The sequence below is a fragment of the Dendropsophus ebraccatus genome, chromosome 5 (assembly GCF_027789765.1).
Source record: "Dendropsophus ebraccatus isolate aDenEbr1 chromosome 5, aDenEbr1.pat, whole genome shotgun sequence".
Taxonomy (NCBI): Eukaryota; Metazoa; Chordata; class Amphibia; order Anura; family Hylidae; genus Dendropsophus; species Dendropsophus ebraccatus.
Genome location: NC_091458.1, coordinates 62,672,643 through 62,693,485, shown reverse-complemented (window position 1 = coordinate 62,693,485; position 20,843 = coordinate 62,672,643). Strand labels below are relative to the sequence as shown.

The 20,843-nt window shown below is 44.6% G+C and overlaps 1 protein-coding gene across 2 annotated transcripts in view; it reads left to right on the top strand.

Moving 5' to 3' along the window:
- The first annotated feature begins 1,607 nt into the window (after window positions 1–1,607).
- MBD6 (methyl-CpG binding domain protein 6) overlaps window positions 1,608–20,843 on the top strand; it is a 43,855-nt gene continuing 24,619 nt past the window's right edge. Inside the window, exons 1-3 of one of the 2 annotated variants that reach the window (XM_069970367.1) lie at window positions 1,608–2,022; window positions 19,548–19,734; window positions 20,689–20,825. In XM_069970367.1, coding sequence (XP_069826468.1) covers window positions 20,713–20,825 — 113 coding nt within the window. In that variant the 5' untranslated portion in view covers window positions 1,608–2,022; window positions 19,548–19,734; window positions 20,689–20,712. Of the gene's footprint in view, window positions 2,023–2,059; window positions 2,281–19,547; window positions 19,735–20,688; window positions 20,826–20,843 lie in introns of those variants that run through there. The other variant, XM_069970368.1, reaches the window with a different exon arrangement.

The following is a 20,843-nucleotide window of genomic DNA, read 5'->3' as shown; positions in this document are numbered from 1 at the left end:
AAGACAACCGGCGGGGTCCAGGAGCGGGACGCGGCACTGTGCCGGCAGATTTTTAACCCGCCTGCTGGACTTGTCCTTTAAAGGAAAAGTCTGGCATTTTCCTAAAGCTGGCAGCCTGCAGGGGGAGGGGGGAAATTGATTACAAGTAGGATGTTACCTCTCCCCGTGCCCATGGTGAGTGGCCGTAGGACCCCTGCTGGAAGTCATTTTCCCCCGAGTTGTGATGACGTCACGACTCGGGTGAAAATGCCCGAGCTGGCTGACCTGCCAATAAGTGACTAGAGCTGCATCCTGCCCCAGTCAATGACTGGCTGAGTGGCCAGTCCATCAGCCATTCGTGACGTGGAAACCCCAGAGATCCATTTACCTCCCAGAGGTGTCCATGTGAAGGGGCTTTCCCAACTTGTAAAGTTATAACTCTATCATAGCTGGATGGCCACAATACCATGAAAGCTGATGTCACTGGCAATGGATGATGTCATGGCTTCTGCTCCTATCTCAGCCATTATGTCACCTTTTGTCAGTGATGCCAGTTTCCTCCATAGCAATGTCCAGTAAGGGCCCTATTCCACGGTACCAGTATCATTCGCATAATCGTTAACGATAAACTATCCAAACGACTGCTATTGCGAAAGACCTGAAATCGTTCACTCATTTACATATTGTTACATGGAATGATCGTTCTTGCAGTTGTCTTGTTGTCGCTATTGCGTTTGTCACTACTGCGAATGACCGAACGACATCTTATTTAATGCGAACGATTTGCGAACGAGCAACGATAAAAATAGGTCCCAGGTCCCGGACAGATTTTTGAAGCCAAAGCCAGGAACAGACTATAAACAGAGAACAGGTCATAAAGGAAAGACTGAGATTTCACCTCTTTTAAATCCATTCCTGGCTTTGGCTTCAAAAATCTGTCAGATAAATCTCTCTGTGTAAATGCACCATTAGATTCGAACGACAGGTGATGGTCATACCAAGGGGGCCGGAAAGTAATATAAAATATAAAATTATACATATATGTGTGTGTCTTTTATAATGTTATGTTAGTCTGAATTGCCTGTGCACTTCTCTGCACTGTTATATACAGTAAGATATAACCCGGGATTTTTCTTCTTTATTATCTAGTTTTTCCTTTTAGTTTATCTCTCGATGCGATTGATGCGGGATCCGGGACGGTACCGCGCTCTGGTAACCGCCATGTCAGTCTGGGGCAGACCGCAGCGCTTCTCTCCCGCCTGTCACTCCCCTTCTATGATACTTGTTTATGTCACGAACCCGTTCGTGTCACCAGCCATTTTGTGCTGTTATTGTACACGTCTGACTAAGCGATGCAGAACTCATCTTTATTGATATTATTCTAAGCGTAAAACGAGTAAATAACGTGAATCGCGATAAATAATTTAACCCCCTCCGTCCTGGTGGTAAAAGAGTTACAAAAGGAATGCTACGTATTTGTTTGCCCACAACCAAAATGGCGGCCGGCGCGCTCCTCCCGGCTCCCGTAGTGCGGATTGGGTATTGTGGGCACGGAATCCCCAGGGCTGCCCTCCGATCCTCTCGGCGCATGCGCAACAGGAAACTCCATAATCTGGCTCTGGAGCCCAGGGAAGGAAAACAGCCACTGAGAAGAGAGAGGCAGGGGGAGCTGGGAAATCTAGTAGCAAGCACAGGCCTGAGCCAGCCAGCTGCATTAGCTGCCCCTAGCCTGAGAGCGGAGCGAGCCCCGGGGGGTACACGGCTTCTGCGGACACCGCACGGCTCCTCTATGCAGACAGACCCGGAGCACAGTGACACCACAACCCCCCACTGCCAGCCAGGAGAAGCCTAGCAAGGAGGGGCAGCCCTGCCAGGACATCAACAACATCCAGCAACACAACAATAACAAGAATGAGAGGGAAGCACTAGAGCCCACACGGTTTATTGCTCTTTGTTGTGGCATTTATTAACCCCCTCGGCGCCGGAGGCCTGCCAGCCAAGGGGCAGCTGCTGCCTGTCACCCCACAAGTTCATCTGCTGGAGGTGAGTGCCCGAGGGTGCAGCATGGCACTGTGTGAGAGCTAGCAGCTGGTGCCTGTCTGTAACCTCCATGACAAGAGCCTGTCACCTCCCCAGGTGTGGGGGCAGGGAGGGCAAGTGTCCTGTCTAGGTCAGAGGGCTGCTATATATACCAGGGCACAGTCCTCTGACAGCTGCAGCTCTGCCCAGGACCGCCATTCATCCACATCATTCATATCATGCTTTTCTATTGCCTATCTTCCCTGGTTACATTGATGACTGGTAAGTGGCAGGTGCCGCATGCAACTAATGCATTTCATGTATGGGACGCTGCAGCTTTTTTTGCATTCTTACATTGGCACGGGGTGGGCACCAGAAGCGGCAGCTGGCTGTCATGTGATGGTCACTGGCTGTAGTACGGTATGTTCACACCATGCAGATTAGCTGCCGGTCACTTGCAGAAAGGGCTTCTACACCAAAAGGAAAATAAAAAAAAATTAAGATTGGATGCAGAAAATCTGCAGCAGATGCGCATGGTGTGAACATGCCCATAGTCAGTGCAGAGCTGCTGTCATGCAGAAATATTGTGTGGTTTTCTTTTGCTGTCCACCTCATACACAACATGGATATACTGTCCTTTCCTAGGTTGGTGTCTGTTCACATGCTGCAAATTCCACATGTGGGAAAACAAGCAACAAATTTGCAACGTATCAGCCACATGTGATCATACTCTTAGGATGGGTACACACTCTGCAGAATTGATGCAGATTTTCCCATTTCAAGTCAAAATCTGCAACAAATCTTCAGCATGTGAACATAACCCAGGTCTAGTTTCATGCAAGCGTGTTACATGTGTATTTTGGTTCCTATCAAGGATGAAAGTTACAGCCTTACCGCTTCTGATGATGCACGCTTATGCACTCTTTGGGTCATCGGAAATGCGGTCAGACCAGGACTTGCGTCTGTAATACACATGCAATAAAACGCATCTAACAGGATTGCTTGAAACCAGCCTAAGGTTATCTTCACATGGAGTGAATATGTTCCAGATCTTTGAAAAATTCAAAAAGTCAAAATCTGTATGTGTTAAAAATGGTACAGCACCCTGTCACGTCTACTTGACATCATATCGGGCCGTGTTAAAAAAAAAAAAAGAGGTTGTGTTCATCTTTACTTAGTGGGACCATATTGTAAAGCAGCCCTGCCGTCTCTAGAGGTGCCGCCCTGCTTCGCTGTCTCATACATGGTCCTAGATCAGTATTGTCGCTCTTTCACTGTAAATTACTTTTTTGATCCCTGTTCACATAGATGAATTTTTACTTTCAGCTAGAGGTTCCTGAAAATATTTAGTTTTCTCTATCAAAAATACTAAAAATGTGATGGACGGCACTGCTAGTTGTAGGGATTAATGTTTTATTCTAGTTGTCATGACAGCTTTGAGCATTGTCCCCCAACCGGTGGCTCTCCAGATGTTGGGACAGCTGGAGAGTCGCAGGTTGGACATCATCACTGCATTAAAGGGTTACAATGGTTACACAGATTTTTTTTAAACCAAAGCCAGGAATGGATCTGACGAGGAGAAATCTTGATCTTTCCTTTTATGGTCTGTTCCTGGCTTTGGCTTTAAAAATCTGTCAGAGAAATCTGTGCGTGTGAAGGCAGCCTGATGTGATCAGTAGGCCACGCTATCACTTTATGATCAATGGGTGACACTTCAGTGATAACATGTTAGGTTATGTGACTGCTGCACTGGTCAGGTGTCACTTTGTCCTCACTGGGTAATAGGTGTACAGAGATTGGTGGGGGGCCAGGGGAGCGGGAGGATCAGTAAGGTGAGACTATCATCTAAATGTAAAGCCGGGTTTGCTATTCGATTTCTTCTTCCCTGTAAAAGACAGTGGCAAAAATCTGCTACAAATTCCTGCCCTCCTTGTAGAAAGTTTTGCCACCTTTGGCTTTGATTTCATAATATGTCATCCACATACATTGTAACCACACAGAAAATCCACAGCCGATTAATTTTCAGACACATTAAGAAAACCTGCACATATCTCCGACCCCTCTGGCTTGATTCTGGCCATTTTACACAGTTTTTGTAATGAATAATGGGAGTTGCATAAATCCTGTAGCTACACTGTTTCTGGGGCTTCAGTTTCACCCTGGTGGCCACAAGCAGTCTAGAGGGGGCTGGGTAAGGGGACTCCATTCCTATATTGATAGGGATTCTATAGCTAAGACCTGCATCTCTTGGACATTTATGACATACAGAATTGTAAAAATGCATTCAGGAAAGTTTACATACAATTCAGCTGAACCCAAACTTCACTCTGCCCAACCCTGACAGATGATGTGGGGGAGAAGAAAGATTGGGCATGCCTGACCCTTTTGTTCTGGGAGAGATAAGCCGTCTGGCTTCCGCTAACCCCTCATTTCTCCGTGGAGCACTGGTGTCAGACATGCAGTTGTTTCAAAACTACAAATCCCATCATGCCTCCATAGCCAAAGCTTTGGTTTTAGTTGTCCAGGCATAATGGGAATTGTTTTGCAACAGTCAGGGGGCCTGTGCCATAGAGGAAACATGAATGGTCAGCTGTGCCCAATCTTCTTGTGTAGAGAGATCAGGAGAGAACGTCGACGAAATGAAGATTTGTCTGCCATCCATAGTGTATGGCCAGTGTTAAGGCCCTATTCCACGTGTCGTTTAGAGGAGTAATATCGTTCGTAATCGGCCGATATCGACCGCTACGAACGATATTCGTCCCGTGGAATAGAGTGCAACGATCAGCCGACATCGTTCATGTCGGCTGATCGTTGCAGTCGCTTGTTTTTCAACATGTTGAAAAACAAGCGACTGATATAGCAGCGATCTGCTGCCGTCGCTCCGTTGAATAGGAGCATCGGCAGCAGACGCTGCTATATCCTATGGGCTGCCCGGACGATTAGCGATCCCCCGGGCAGCCCCCCCAGCAGCTCCCCGCCGCCCCTCCCGCACTCACCCGCTCGCTGATGCAGCGTTGAATAGCGGCGGCAGCGAGCGGGGAACGAGGAGCAAACGAGCGCTAATAGCGCTCGTTTGCTCCTTCAAACGACTCGTGGAATAGGGGCATCAGAGGAGGTAGCAGGGGAATGAATGGAGAGGTGGTAGTACTTGTCCACATGCTTTGTCTTTTCACTTTAATGGGATTTATAAAAATAGCTATTGGACTGCCACAGCTAAATCACTGCTATAGGATGGTTATTAAAGGGATTTTTTCACAAAAGACACCTTTACTTATCCACAGGAACACAAGAATGGAATCCCATGTCACTTCTAGTTTGGTTGAACATATGCCAGTGATGGTGAACCTTGGCACTCCAGCTGTTGCAAAACTACAATATCCATCATGCCTGGACAACCGAAGACATGGCTTTGTCTGCCTAGTTATGATGGGGGTGGTAGTTTTGCAACAGCTGGAGAGCCAAGGTTCACCATCACTGGCATATAGACTGCCGCCCCATTCACCTCAATGGGCCAAAAAAAGATAGCAGAATACAGCCTATCTTGTCTATGTTCATGAATTCCATAGGAAGTGGATGCAGCAGTGGTTAATCATGCACACAGTCACTCGATTTAATTGCATAACAGGGGCCCCCTGTTCTTGTGATTGTTGGTGGTCTCAGCTGTCGGACCCTCACAATCTGATATTTATCATCATTTCTCCACATGTGGTGGAGTCTATGTGTGAATGTAATGATGATAGGTGTAAGGCAGGGTTCACACTGCGTTTTTGCTTTTCATTTAATGTTTATGTTTAAAAGAGAAAAAAGGATGGTTAAATGGATGCTGTGGTATGCTATACTTCAGTTTCTGTTTTCCATTGACTTACATAATAAAAAAAAACTGCATTGTGAATCTAGCCTTAGTGATTACATTATTACAGTGATTACAGGCTACATCATTTATTGGGGAAAATTGTGGCCCATTTACCCTGTTGAGCCACTTCGAGCCCTGATACAAGATACGGTTGGCCATGGAGGTATACAGGCTCTGTATGGCATTCTGCAGCACATTTGTACACATATATTGCAACTGGGTCTGTAGATCCTGCCCACTTGTAGGTTGCCAAAGCTGGTGTCCCAGTTGGCTCCATAAATACTCGATTTGTGATAAATCTGGTAACCAGGAGGAGACATGCCTGGGAAACTTACTGTGGGCGAGCATTAGAAGCTCTCTGCCGTAAGAGGCAACATACGTGTGCCTGCTGAGCTGTCCCAATACACCTTAGACTTCAAACAGTTGAGGTCTTCGTTTGTGGTGGATTCGATCCCCAGTTTAGGGTGTCTGGGGCTGTCCCAATACCGAGTCGGCCATGATGGAAAATCAGGGCTGACCCCTTTTGTTCAGAGAGATAAGCTCTCTGGCTGCAGCTTACCCCTTCCCATAGAGAATACAGGAAAGCTCTGCCGTGCCAAGCATTCCTGTGTATACGGGAGGGTGGGCGGGAAACATAACTGATGGCTGAACAATTGTTTGTCCGTCAGTTATTGGTGGAGTATGGCGGCTTTTAGTGTCCCTTTTAGTGTCCCTGTCAACACTAGTGATGACCAATTGTCATAGGTGATGGCTCCCCAGATCATCACACTAGTAGTTGGTGCAGGGTGTCACTTCACAGCAAAAGCAGAACTGATGCATACACCCTAAGGTCTTTATACTCAAACCTGATGGCCGTAGAATCTTAATAAAGACAATATGGTTCCAGTTTGTAGCAGTCCAGGGTTCTCATTCATTAAAGCTCTATGAACGAAGATAAGAGTAGCTGTCGGTCAATGGCAGTGCACATAATTCCACCAAACGCCACCACTTCTGCTAAGTGCCTGGACATGGTTCAGACAGAGACAGGCGTGCGTAATGAAGTTGTCGCCTGTGATTGAATGGAGGACAAGAAAACTGTGCAAACTGCTCCAGCGTGTCAGCACATCAAACGTTCCTCACACTTGGTGGTCTGTCAGGGCTGCCTAGAGCCTGTTGGCTGTGTGTGTCTGTCCTCACTTATCCACTGCTCGTAACACCTATTCATAGTCTGGTCAGAACAGCATAGATAGCGGGCAGTCTGTCATAATAGCCATCCTGCATCTCAGTCCAGTGATGCCCCCCTCTTATAGTCTAGTAGTCAGCCATCCATCAGCAAAAGGTACACTGCCCAGAAGTAGTGGGGGGATACTTTTATGCCCTCCTGGGACAAGACCCAGTGTCTGATTGAACCATACCTGTGGTGTCCCTTCAAGGTACTCATCCACCCTCAGTTGCTATTTGTCCAAATTTTGTCTGATATATAAATACTAATATAAGGGTGTGTTTACACAGACAGATTTTTCTGACAGATTTTTTTTAAGCCAAAGCCAGGAATGGTTCTGAAAAGAGGAGAAAACTCAGTCTAACATACATGTTCTCTGTTTAGTCTGTTCCTGGCTTTTGCTTCAAAAATCTGTCAAATAAATCTGTGTAAACACACCCTTACATATTATACCACGTTTCCCCCCAAATAAGGCGCTGCCTTAAAGGGGTTATCCAGCGCTACAAAAACATGGCTACTTTCCCCCTACTGTTGTCTCCAGTTTGAGTGTGGTTTTCAAACTCGGTTCCATTAAAGTAAATGGAGCTTAATTGCAAACCACACCTGAACTGGAGACAACAGTAGGGGGAAAAGTGGCCATGTTTTTGTAGCGCTGGATAACCCCTTTAAATTCCCCCCCTGCAAAACAGGCACTATGTCTTATTTTCGGGCGGGGGTGGGGGCAGGGGTAGAGAAATAAGACATCCTCCCCGCATACTCACCAAGAGGGGCGGATCCTGTGTGCGGAGGGTCAGCGGCAGGTTAGGCGTGCGTCGGTCATGCGGGCCATAGACCAGACTGCCTGCGGTGCTGGTTTTGAAGGTCCACGAGGGGATTTGGTGAGTTTTTTTAGGAGGGCGTCTTATTTTTGGGGAAACACGGTCTGGCATGCCAAAATTGGCAGGTTTGGCAGACTGCCCTAATGCATGTCACCATCTTTACCACCTGTAATATTTAGTCATTTTCTGCTGTCCCCATAATGCCAAAAAATGCAAAGTTTACAATCAGAAAATAGAAACAGATTAGGAAAAAAAGAACATATTTCACTATGTGGCTGTAAAAACTCTGGGGCTTTTCCAGGGCATGAACCTTCATCAGCTGTACTCGGAGACCATCAGTGTTTGATCAGTCTGTCTCTGGCCTCCAGGACCCTCGGTGATCAGCACAATCTGGGGGATTCAGCACTCTCCTCCATATGCAGGAGGCTTGATGGTGGGACATGGCTCCATACTACATCATGGTGCTTCATACAGTATGTCAGCCATAGTCTCCCTTACTCACTGTATGTAGGGGAGACTACCTCCATAATACACAATACAGTGTGCATGCTGCGGAACCTCCATTATATAGCTGTGTAACCTTTTTCAGATCAGGATTGGAGTAAATTTCCAGTGTGAAATATTACTTTACAACTACTTTTAGTAGAACCACTGTGAGCAGCGACTATAACCTTGGAAACTCAAATATAAATGGACATTTTTTGCTTGTTTATTTTTAAGCATACATTGCCCATATCAGTGGGCGGCCATTCATTTCAGTACATGCATGCCAACTTCACTTAGAAGTGTTCTTAGGATAAATTGCAATTGTAGTTAACTCTATATCCACAGGTAGAGGTTTTTAATACTGTAGCAGTGTAGTAGTATAGGCGCACAGCTTACATTTTAGGAGTTTGGTGAAGGAAATGAGCACACACCTTGTGTAAGGGTACTATTAGACAGGCCCATGGGGGCCAGATAATAAATGTAAACAAGCGCCGATCTGCTAGATCGGTGCTCGTTTACTGGGCCTATTACACGTCCCAATAATCGTTTAACAAGGGCTGCAGGGACATTGTTACCAATGTCTTTGCAGCCCTTGTTTAAACTGCATACATTACCTGCCCAGGCTGCAGGGCTCCTCTTCCTCTGTGCTTCTCTCCGGGGCCGTGCGCTCCAGCTTCAGAGCGGCCTGTCTCAGCTGACAGGCTGCTCAGCCAATCACTGGCCGTGGCGGAGCGCGGGACCCGGGGAGGAGTAGAGAGGAAGAGGGGCCCTGCAGCCTGGATAGGTAATGTATATCAGTCGCCGGCCACGCACCGCTATTACACGTATCGTTGCGCGGTCCGCGCCTGACAATTATAGGTCAGAACCTATATCAACGATCAGCCGATGACAACGATCATCGTCTGATTGTTGTCTTTATTACACTGAACGATAATAGGTCGATTATCGTTCCATGTAATAGTACCCTAATAAGCTGTAATGGCTCCTGTTTCCTTTACTGGGATGCTTGATTTCTTTGTCCTATAGAACGGACCTATGTATGTCATAGAGCTGGAATAAATAACCTGTTATACAGCCGCTGGTGCCACACCAAGGCCCCTTGCCCATTATTGTAAATTGCAGACAGTTTAGGTCCAGTTTATAGTCTATGGGCCAATACCCAGGACTGTGGGCACAGTTTCCTTGTCCTCCATTCAATCACAGGCGACAACTTCATTACGCACGCCTGTCTCTGTCTGAACCATGTCCAGGCACTTAGCAGCTTGCTTCACTGTGGGCTATGGGAAGCTCTAATGCGGGCGCGCTGATGCGCCCGCATCAGAGCTCCGCGGCCGGGGTCATTCACAGTTGTTTTAAGGCCTCATTCACAGTTGTTTTATTTTTCATTTAAACTTTTTGTACTTTTATTCTTCCTGTGTGTTCTCCTTATTTAACCCTCTAGCAGATCGGTGCTCGTTTACTATATTGTTCGGGCCATCTAGGCTTTAAGGTTATGCTCACTGATAATAGTATACATTGACAGAACAGTATTCCGGATCCAAATTATTGGATAATTATTAAGAATACTTATTTAGTTTAATTTGTTGTTGTATTTTTGCAGTTTTTTTGGAGACCAAAAGGTTTTGTAGGTGTATAGTATTCAGAATCAGCTTATTCCAGCGGATAGAACATAGACTAGTAGTAACTATGGTTTGTGCATTTCCAAATGTTTTTTTTTTTTTTTTGCAGGACTCCAGTGTGTAGTTGGATACATTGCACTTTGACGTCCTGCAGAAAAAAATGTGTAAGATCACAAATGTACCAAACATAGTTAATACAGAAACATGTTTGGGCCATTGAAATCAATGGCGCTGGTACATCACATTATACGCCATCATGCTGTTCTGCTTGGTTTGCTCACATTTACCACCGATGCAGACCCTCTGTAGGTGTGAACACAGCATAGCTGCAGATTTGTAGGGTATGTGCGCACAGCAGATTTTTTCAGTCAGAAAAATGCTGCATAATGGTGCTTTTCGTCATGGATCTACTCAATACATTTTTTACCCACAGAAGTCACTTAAGTATCCTTTTCTTTTTCTCCCTACACAGTGGCTTGTGAAGAGGTGGGGTTACAGGGTAAGAGAACTCTGCACTGTTTGGATTAAAAAAAAAAAAAAAAAAAAAAAAAGCTGCCATTAAAGGGGAACTCCAGGTACAGGTTAAAAAAATGAAACTTCTGCAGAAGCATAAAGCATTACTTACCTATCTATTCCATTTTTGAAACTACCAAAAATCCATTTGTTTTGGGGGGTTTTGTTCTGTTCTGTGTTTCTGCACTTCCTGGTTTATCAGTTGTACACAGTACTACAGGTTCCAGAATGCAATGCTTTCCCTCAGCTGTTCATCACAGTCCTCCTCCCTGCCTATTCCCTGCCTAAAACTGTTGCAGAACATCTAGGCCAGTGCTTTCCAACCTTTTCCACCTGGGGGCACCCCTTGGAAAAAAAAAATTAGCTCGGGGCACCTCTACTAAATAACGTTCTACAAAATAGGAAAACAGTCATACAGTGACTCACAGGTGGCGTCTTCTTTGATCTCAGGCGTCACTTTCCCTTTTCCTCTCCATCCAGTCCAGTCCTCCATGATGATTTCTTCCAGATACGTTTCATCTCTTCAGAACCGGCGAGACAAACAATTTAGGCTCCGCACATTTCTAGCAACTTCCTTTCCTTTCTCCCTCCTGTAGGCTCCCAAAGTAACTGTGCTGTTTGGTGTTATGTGCAGTAAAGCGAGTGGGAATGTGGGATGCCCCCTGTATGTAGGATCCCCTGCTGTGCCCCCATGAACTAGTAATGCCCCCATAGGTGGCACCCATGAGCTAATAATGCCCCCAGAGGTGGCACCCATGAGCTAATAATGCCCCCAGAGGTGGCACCCATGAGCTAATAATGCCCACAGAGGTGCCCCCATGAACTAATAATGCCCCCAGAGGTGGCACCCATGAGCTAATAATACCCCCAGAGGTGCCCCTAAAAAAACAAACATCCTGCTCACCTAATCCATGCTGTGCAGTCAGCAGCTCTCCTCTTCGGGCTCCATCTTGCGAGCCGCAGGGACGGGACCTCACATCATCACGCCTGCCAGAGAGGTCACGTCCCGGCGTCCCATAGGCTGCTGGTATGAAGTGCCGGCAGCCTATGGGAGGGAATGCAGGAGGAGGACGCTGACAGGTCCTGCTCCTGCATTCTGCTCGCTTTAATGTTCCGCCCGCACAGTCAAACATCAAATCGATCTGTGCATCCCGAGAAGCTGCGCGGCCGCAGCTTCTCGGGATGCTTAAAGAGACAGTGCACATTTCCCACTGGGATCCCGCGGCACCCTGGTTGAGATACTCTGATCTAGGCTGTGTTCACACATTGCAGTTTCATTGTGTTACTGAATTATTTGCAGTAATTTATAATTTCATTGTGGTCTCACCCACACAGCATGCTGTATTCTCTACCTGTAACACCACATAGCACGCTGTATTCTCTACCTGTAACACCACACAGCACGCTGTATTCTCTACCTGTAACACCACACAGCACACTGTATTCTCTACCTGTAACACCACACAGCACGCTATATTCTCTACCTGTAACACCACACAGCACACTGTATTCTCTACCAGTAACACCACACAGCACACTGTATTCTCTACCAGTAACACCACACAGCACACTGTATTCTCTACCTGTAACACCACACCACACAGCACACTGTATTCTCTACCTGTAACACCACACCACACTGTATTCGCTACCTCTAACGCCACACAGCATGCTGTATACTCTACCTGTAACACCACACAGCATGCTGTATACTCTACCTGTAACGCCACACAGCATGCTGTATACTCTACCTGTAACGCCACACAGCATGCTGTATACTCTACCTGTAACGCCACACAGCATGCTGTATTCTCTACCTGTAACGCCACACAGCATGCTGTATTCTCTACCTGTAACGCCACACAGCATGCTGTATTCTCTACCTGTAACGCCACACAGCACTGTATTCTCTACCTGTAACTCCACACAGCACTGTATTCTCTACCTGTAACGCCACAAAGCACACTGTATTCTCTACCTGTAACACCACACAGCACACTGTATTCTCTACCTGTAACACCACACAGCACACTGTATTCTCTACCTGTAACACCACACAGCACACTGTATTCTCTACCTGTAACACCACACAGCACACTGTATTCTCTACCTGTAACGCCACACAGCATGCTGTATTCTCTACCTGTAACACCACACAGCACTGTATTCTCTACCTGTAACACCACACAGCACACTGTATTCTCTACCTGTAATGCTGATATTGGAATAAAGTAAAGAACTTTTAGAATTTTTTTTTTTCTTTTAATTTCCACGCATATATTATGATCAAGCATCTGTAATCTTTGAAGTTGAGCCCCACAATAAGGCTCTGATCCTCTCTGCCGTTTAGCATCATTTACTTGTGTTACTGCATCATTTTTGTGAATACGTTTGCTGTACTGCAATGACACTCCAATATGTGTGAACACAGCCCTAATTTCACTGCACACTTCTGCACAATTAGAGAAATCAGTGCAACACCTGCTTCTTGCCAGTCAGAGATGGTGAATCACTCAGGGCATTGGGGGATCCAGCCAAGCCTCCTGGGACATCACGCCCTGCCCCCTGTCTGCATCATCAGCCTGATCTTAGCAAACACACACAATGTGAGACAGAGGCATGGAAGATTTGTCTCCTAAGGGGGGAGAGCAGTGGGAGCAGGAGACAATGTGGCATCATGCCTGGGCTGTCAGGGTTCCCTACACCTGCTTTATATTGATGTTGGCTGAACCCACCGCTGGTTGAAGGTTTGGTTATATCAGTATAAAGTATAAAGAATTTCAAAGCTCAGTCCCTTTGTTCTTGGCGAGATAAGCCGCTGCAGTTATGGCCACCTCTTGTAAATGCAGATTCCAAGGTGATTGGTTTGCGGGATGTTTCAGGATACTAGAGTGCTCAGATATTAAACGCTGTTTTGTGTCATATCTATGATTTGCTCTAAAAATAAAAAATGTGTGACCATACTTACTAATTTTTGCTAGGTTGTAACTCTGGTTATTAACCTGGCAGAAAAAAAAAATTATTATTTTTTGGTAAAAATCTTTTTATGCGTTTTGTTTCAATAGCTCCTAGAAAAGCATTATCTATAGACCGGTAGGTGATTTATTTACTGTTGAAAACACAACAGTTCTAGTATACAGTGAGGGGATCAGTCCCACCAAAGGGGCAATTCTTATCAGAAAGAAATAATAAATGTACATAGGGGAAATGGGCTGGATTCACCTGTCAGACTAGTGGAAACATTTCACACCTTTTTCTGTGTTTTGAACCCATTCTTCTATTTGGCTCAAAATACTGACTATGCGTGACCCCAGCCTGATATCCTGGTTAAGCTTAGAAATTTGCTGCATTCACAAGTCATAATTCATCAATCCGTCATCAGATGTTCAATGGCTTGAGAAATTGCTGCAAGTCCTAGAGAGACATTTTCAGAATTACCATTCATATTCACATTATGTGGTTAACTCCAATTTGCCCAAAATGTATAGAAAGTGTAAGATTATAAGCATTTAGGGGGAGATTTATGAAAGGGTATAAATATACACCTGGTGTTAACTGCCCACCGCAACCAATCACAGCTCAGCTTTCAGCTCTAGAATAGAATAAACGAGGAGCTGTGATTGGTTGCTGGGGGCAGTTTATACCAGGTGTATATTTATACTCTTTCATAAATCTCCCCCTCGTTGTTTATTTAATCTGTCCTGCAAATAATACATATGCCAGGGACTGAGCCATGACTCTCCCTGCTTAAATGTGTGACCACCACCCTTTTCTTAGGGGACACTTTTGGTCATGTTCTCCAGATTGCAGGGAACTTCAGTGATCATACCCCTCTTTGATTAGTTAGATACGCCCTGTCCTGAGGATAAGGCATAACTTGATTACATGGGACAACCCTTTTGAATGGCTTTTTCAGATAAGAAATCCAATTTTCATATAACCTTTAGGGGTCCTCTATTCAAGATCCTACTCTATTGGCCAGAGTGAAAAGTGTAACAAGCAGTCCTGAAATGTAGTTTTACATGATAACCATGGTGTCCATATACACAAGTGCCTGTCCAGGTTATACCAATCCATCAGTTTATAAAGATTTTTGAGTTTTTCTGTGGAAGAGGGGTCTGAATCTGATTATTTAGACTAGAGCATCTTAAAAAAAACTTTGGGCATCCGATTCCCTAGTTTCTTAAAGAGATGGTGCCATGACGCTCCCAACAAATAAGCAAAGTACATGGGGTATTAGATGAACATGGAAGAGCCAAGAGCAGCGAAAGGGGTTGCCCAAATGATCCTTAGATCATTCGGGCTGCCCTCTAAAATCAGCGGCAGTCTGCTCTGGACCGACATGATCAGGGTTTTTTCAACATGTTAAAAGACCACGATCAGACGTCATGCATGGCCTTTTAACATGTACTGTTCCTGAACGGCCATTAATTAGCTAAGTAAGGCCTATAATGGTTTTGTGTAATAGGGCCTCGAAGTGTCCCTGTAGCTTCACGCCAAAAGAATGAGTTTCACCAGGTAGTCATTGGTATGCAAGATGGGGAGAGCCCCATATACTTACCCCTTCCATGAAGTCCCGTTCCTGGACTCTGTCCCTCCGTTGAGAAATTGCAGTCGGAAGCCCTGCATGCACGTTATGCTAATTACCAGAGAGGAGTCTGACGTCCATAGAGAATGACTGCTCCAGTTATTCTGGCTCTGCCCTGGCAACTGGGGTGACAGGATCCCTTTAAGGGGGCTGCCACTTACATGCTTGCAGCGGGATGACAATTCCTCTGCGAGAGTATGTTATCCTATTGAAACTGACAAGAGGGGAATTGCATTGGATTTCAAGTGAAGTCCGCTGTGATTCCATTACGTGTAAAGCTACCCTTAAAGGGAATGTTTTATCATATAATGACTTATTTAAGTAATTTTTTTATGTTAAACATATTTTTTAAGAATTTTTGGTAACTTTTTTTTTTTTCAAATTTTCCATTTTTCTATCTATAATATAAAATAATCCTGATATCTTGCAGTTTTTTCTCGCCACTGGGGCTAAAACTAAGCTGAGACTTTCTGTTCTGTCTGTACTAATAAGAGAAGGCTGCTGTAAAGTGATCTGTACAGCATTGAAGACTGTTGCAGATTCCTGTGGAATGACCTTTCCCTTTCAAAGGTCGCAAAGCACGCTCAATGATGTTTTAAATCCATCTCAAGGGGACAGAGTCTGTCTATTGTCATCTATGTCCATGAGTTATGCAGGCCCCATAACAATGTACAAAAAGAGAAATTAAAAAAAAAATTTAAGTCAGAAAATAGAAACAGATTAGAATAAAAGACGTTTGAGTAACTGACTCTAATCTGTAAAAGAACATTTAGATTACCTATTCCCTTTAAAGAAGTAAAGTTAAAAAATTTCAAACTGGTTTTAATGGAAAATGATAATTTTGGTTAAACGAACTGCGATATTTGAATGAGATGTGAGGGTTTCTTATGGATTGCTTTTACACATCAGAACATTTTCACATTCATTTTAATGACCTTTTGAAGAAGCATGTGAGTTTGGTTGGCAGCCTTCACAGGGTCCAGGTCATTGGGACTGGGCAAAAGCAAATAGCATTAACTTTCATTTGATTAAAACTCTTTACAGGGTTAAAATTAGAGTAAATGTCAACTTTAATCCAGTTGGGAGGTTCACATAATTTACAATAGATTGCATATGAGGCTCACCGAGGGGGTCGGTGGGTAGAGCTATGACTGCGGTCACCTCTGCTAAAGGGGCGCTATGTCATACACCTAACTCCTCCATCTGCGGTACCGCTAGCCTTGTTAGTAATGGATTGGGTTGTTCCTTCTATATGCAGCCCTTTCAGTGTACAATGTAAATGTTATGCAGCAATACTATCAATTCTTCAACTTTTAAAGATCTCTGCTTGTTTTCAGTGAATGGAAGCATTCTTGTTTGAGTTAAAAGTCTGTAAGTCTATTTTGCATGGCTTGTAGTGTATGCTTTAATAACTATGTGATGCCTTCACCATTGGAATATATATTTCTTCTATAATGCATTTAGCATGTCCCTCCCTTACTGCACGTTTCACAGCACGGGTTTATTTCTGGAAGTGTAATGTCAAACACTGGCAACTTAAGCTCTTCACATCCCTCTTTATAAGCTGAGAGATTGCACCGTGTGACATAAGATATTCCAATGCTTAAATTCTTAAGGGGATAGTTCACTTTTATCAGCACCCCCTTCTTCCAGTAAATCGACCATTTATTAGTTACAGGTTGTTATGGAATTGTCTGTTCTTATTTAAAGTAAAGATTCATGTTAATCATAAATTTGTCTTTTCCTTTCCTTCAGCCATATTTTTGCAGTCCTTGCATATCAAGCAGATAATTTCTTTGCTCAGTGCTGTGTGAGTGAATAAGAGATGCTGCGTAGTGACTCATCAGACTAGAGAGCAGTATAATCTACGCTTACCTCATTGCATTGGTGAGGGGTGGGCTGCGTTCCTTAGAGGATGAACGCCACTTTACACAGTGACCTAAGCACTGATATGGTAGTCACCTTCCTAGAATTACATGTGCTTTAGAATGATTCCTTAAGGTGTCTCACCTTTTAAAGGGTGCGTTCACACCTACAGGATCCCCAGCAGATCCGCAGCAGATTTGATGCTGTGTGCAGTTAATTAAATGAAATCTGCTGCGGATCCGGTAAGTGTGTACGTACCCTTAGGGGTATTCCAAGTTAAAACACTTATTCCCTACCCAGAGATAGGGGATAAGTGTCAGATAACAGTGGGTCCAGTGCTGGGATTCCCAGCAGTCTTGAGAATGGGGACCCAAGTTTTATTTTTGGAATAGATAAGTGAGTTGCATGTGCACACCATTGCTCCGTCCATTGTCTGAGTTGTTTGAGAAACGAGTACAACACTTAGCTATCTTTGGCAGCTATAGTGAGTTAAGCAGCCACATGCATGTACAACCTGCCATTTTAATTATAACACTCAGGTTCCCATTCTCGAGTATCTCAGTGGCTGGACTTTGCTGTGCATCAACACCTATGGATAGAGGATGAGAGGTTTAACTTATGCTGCGTTTACACGGAACGATTATCGTTCGAATTTGCACTATAACGAACGAATGCGAGCGATAATCCTATGTGTAAACGTAGCGAACGATCAAACAACGAGCAAGAAATCGTTCATTTTGATCTTACAACATGTTTTTAAATCGTCATTCTCAAAAAATTTGCAGATCGTTCCGTGTAAACAGTCGTTCACCGATTTAACATAAACAATTTTATATCGTTCCGTCCAAACACTGATCGTTATATAAAAAAATCGTTACTTCAAAATCGTTAATCGTACAATTGGGCGAATTATCGCTCCAGGTAATCGCAGCATAAGAGTATCCCTTTAAAGGGGTTCTGTGCACTAGAAAATTCCTACTTGTTGGAAAAGTTTCTTGACAATAAGCTGCTTCCCCCTCTCCTGGGGCTCTTAGTGATCAGCTGTAATTGGGAAAACCTGTCTGCAAGGGCCCTATTACACGGAAAGATTATTGTGCCAAAAATCATTAAATAGTTTCAACTGAAGTGATGATCTTTCCATGTATATGCAGGCAACGATCATATGGCCAAGGAAATTTGCTCGTATCTTATTGGCTGCATCTTTTGGACCATAAAAAAATCATGAATTGTTTGCTAATTGTTTGGTGTATATACACATGGTTCGTTATTATTATTGTTTGTATGCTAAAGTATACCATAAGAGAAAAATACAGCAAAGACTGCAGTAAGTCATTCCGGCCTGTACAACTTTTCTAAACAAGATCCCACATAAAATCTGCTATAAAAATATATCTACAACTATTGGGCACAAACCCACCAAGCCACCTGCTGGCACCTCCACCGCCGCAGAGACTTGGCAGGATGCGCTTATTTGTTGTAACTGATACATTGCAAATGTCCTGCCGCCATTATAACCTTTGTCATGTCTCACATTCCCATAGCTGTTTTCACCAAGAGAAAAAAGAGGCAAGATTAAGAACAAAAAACAAAACCCTGTAGATCCTTTCCGTTTTCTTAGTACAATTAAATCCTTCCATGAGGGGAATGTACTAAGCGCCGGTCAGGAGGTGTGCTGCATGGCAAGTTGTAGTGTGAAAGTGAAAGTGCATGGTGACGACAGCTTGGTGTGCAGAAGCCATGCTGATCCCAGTGTAAACCATGATCCACACCAGAATGTGCCAGTGTATGAGGTAAAGGTAATAAATTCCTCTGGGCGGTAACGGGTTAATCAGGCTGACCCCCTCCTTCCCGACTCCTCCTCCAGATGCCTTTTCTGTCTTGTGGGAATGACTACTATTCTTCCTGAGGGTAATAAATATCAATTTACTGGCTGGCAGGCTCTTTGTCCTGGTTATTTCATCTGGTTGGAGGCGAGAGAGTGTGGAGGATGATCTTTTTCTTCCCCCCATCCACTCCCAGCCCTGTCTGTGCAGTCACACTACACACTGACATAAGCACCTTACTCCCTTATTACAGCCAAAAGCAATATGGCAGCGGAAACCGCCTTGGGCTCTCTGCTTGAGTCCACAATACAGGCTCCTGCCCGGGGATTTCTGCAGGGGGGTGTAATGGAGAGCTGTCAGTAATCAGCTGGGTGAGGGCAGGGGGAGGTTATCGCTTGCACTCCTGTGTATGGCTGCTTCAAGAACCATGTGAGAATCACGACACTGAGGCTGCCATCTGCATAGCCTTTTATAATGCATATGAAGTCATAGGTATGATTGGCTCTAAATCCCTGTAGCCGTGCAAGAAAACGCAGCGTGCTGAGCAGCATTAGGTGAGTATTGGGTTAATAAAATAGTGCATTACACCTTTGTTTTGCAGAGCTGCTGGCATCATGCGGGACAGTCGTTCTTTTATTGATGGGAAGCTGTATTGGTGGGCACAGACTGAATTACACAGTATACAACTTTAAAACATGGCTTCTGTGCACTGAATACATGTTATAAAAAACCATTGCCGGAAAAAAAAACCTTAATGTTTCCTTTTTTTCTTGTTTTTGCAGAAAAGATGGAACCCTAGCATTTCCAGCGCAGTCATTTCACAGCTCCAAAGCAAGAGAAAGGGAGCAGGTGAAGAACACCCAACTCTGCCTCTTCCCACCACGGGAACCTGACACACAGTAACTGCGCCATGCTGGGCCGGGAGGATCGGATGCAGACCTAACGGCCATACTGTGCCGCAATGAGCAGGTAGACTTGTACAGAGGCGCATGCCTTCATATCTGTAGTGACACTTAAAGCGTAACTGTCATTTTACGGTCATTTTTTAAAAAACATTAAATATCAACAGTTCAAGCGATTTTAAGAAACTTTGTAATAGGTTTTATAAACCAAAAGAGATTCCTTTTGTACTGAAAAAGCAATCTTCCAGCCTCCCCCCTCACTTCAGATGAAGCAGGATTTCTGTGTCCATTATGTGGCTATAGAGAGGGGAGGGGCTATTAGGAGTGACTGAGCACGGAGCAGTCTTGCAAAGCACAACACCCTGCAATCTTCTCTCAGTAAGTTCATAGGTGAGCACTGACCTTTCTGACCCCAGAATCCTGCGTTTTAGGTGCCCAGAGAGTCTAGAAACAGCTGACCTTCATGTCACCTCTTCCTGCTCACTCCTCTCCCTCGGCCCCTCCCCCCTCCATAAGGATAGAATGAAGAGAGCAGAACCTGTCTTCACTGGCTTCTCTGTAATGAAGACGTGTTTGCCTGATAATGCACAGATAAGAAGTCAGGGAGGGAGGCTGGGAGATTGCTTCTTGAGTACAGAAGGAGGCTGTTTTGGCTGATAAAACCTATTACAGAGTTTCTTAAAATCGCTTATACTACTGATTTCTGCAATAAAAAAAAATATGACAGTTACGCTTTAAGTCTTTCGGCAGCTAAGGATTTGGGAACAATACTTACATGTGCTGACAATGGGTAAATCCATATACATGAGCGAGTCAGCAGTCATGTGTTTAAAGTGCACATCTATGACAGATCACTACTAGATAGTTACGTCTAGGGTCTACTATCAATTTCAATAGTGAAGTCAATAAAAGAGTTGTTACAGGCTGTTCATGAAAATGACCTTGTTTATTAACAAATGTCTTAATGCTTTATATTTGCCTGCTTGTCACAGTAATCCTCTGGAGTTGGTTTGTGATGTAGGTACAAGAGAGAAGAGAGAACAAAATGAATGGCGGCAGTGAAAGTGGAGGAGGAGATAACTATGGAGGGGTCCCGATGGTCCAGGTGCCCATTGGTTGGCAGAGGAGGGTGGAGCCAGGCACTGTGGTGTATGTCAGGTAAGTCCCTCTCAACGG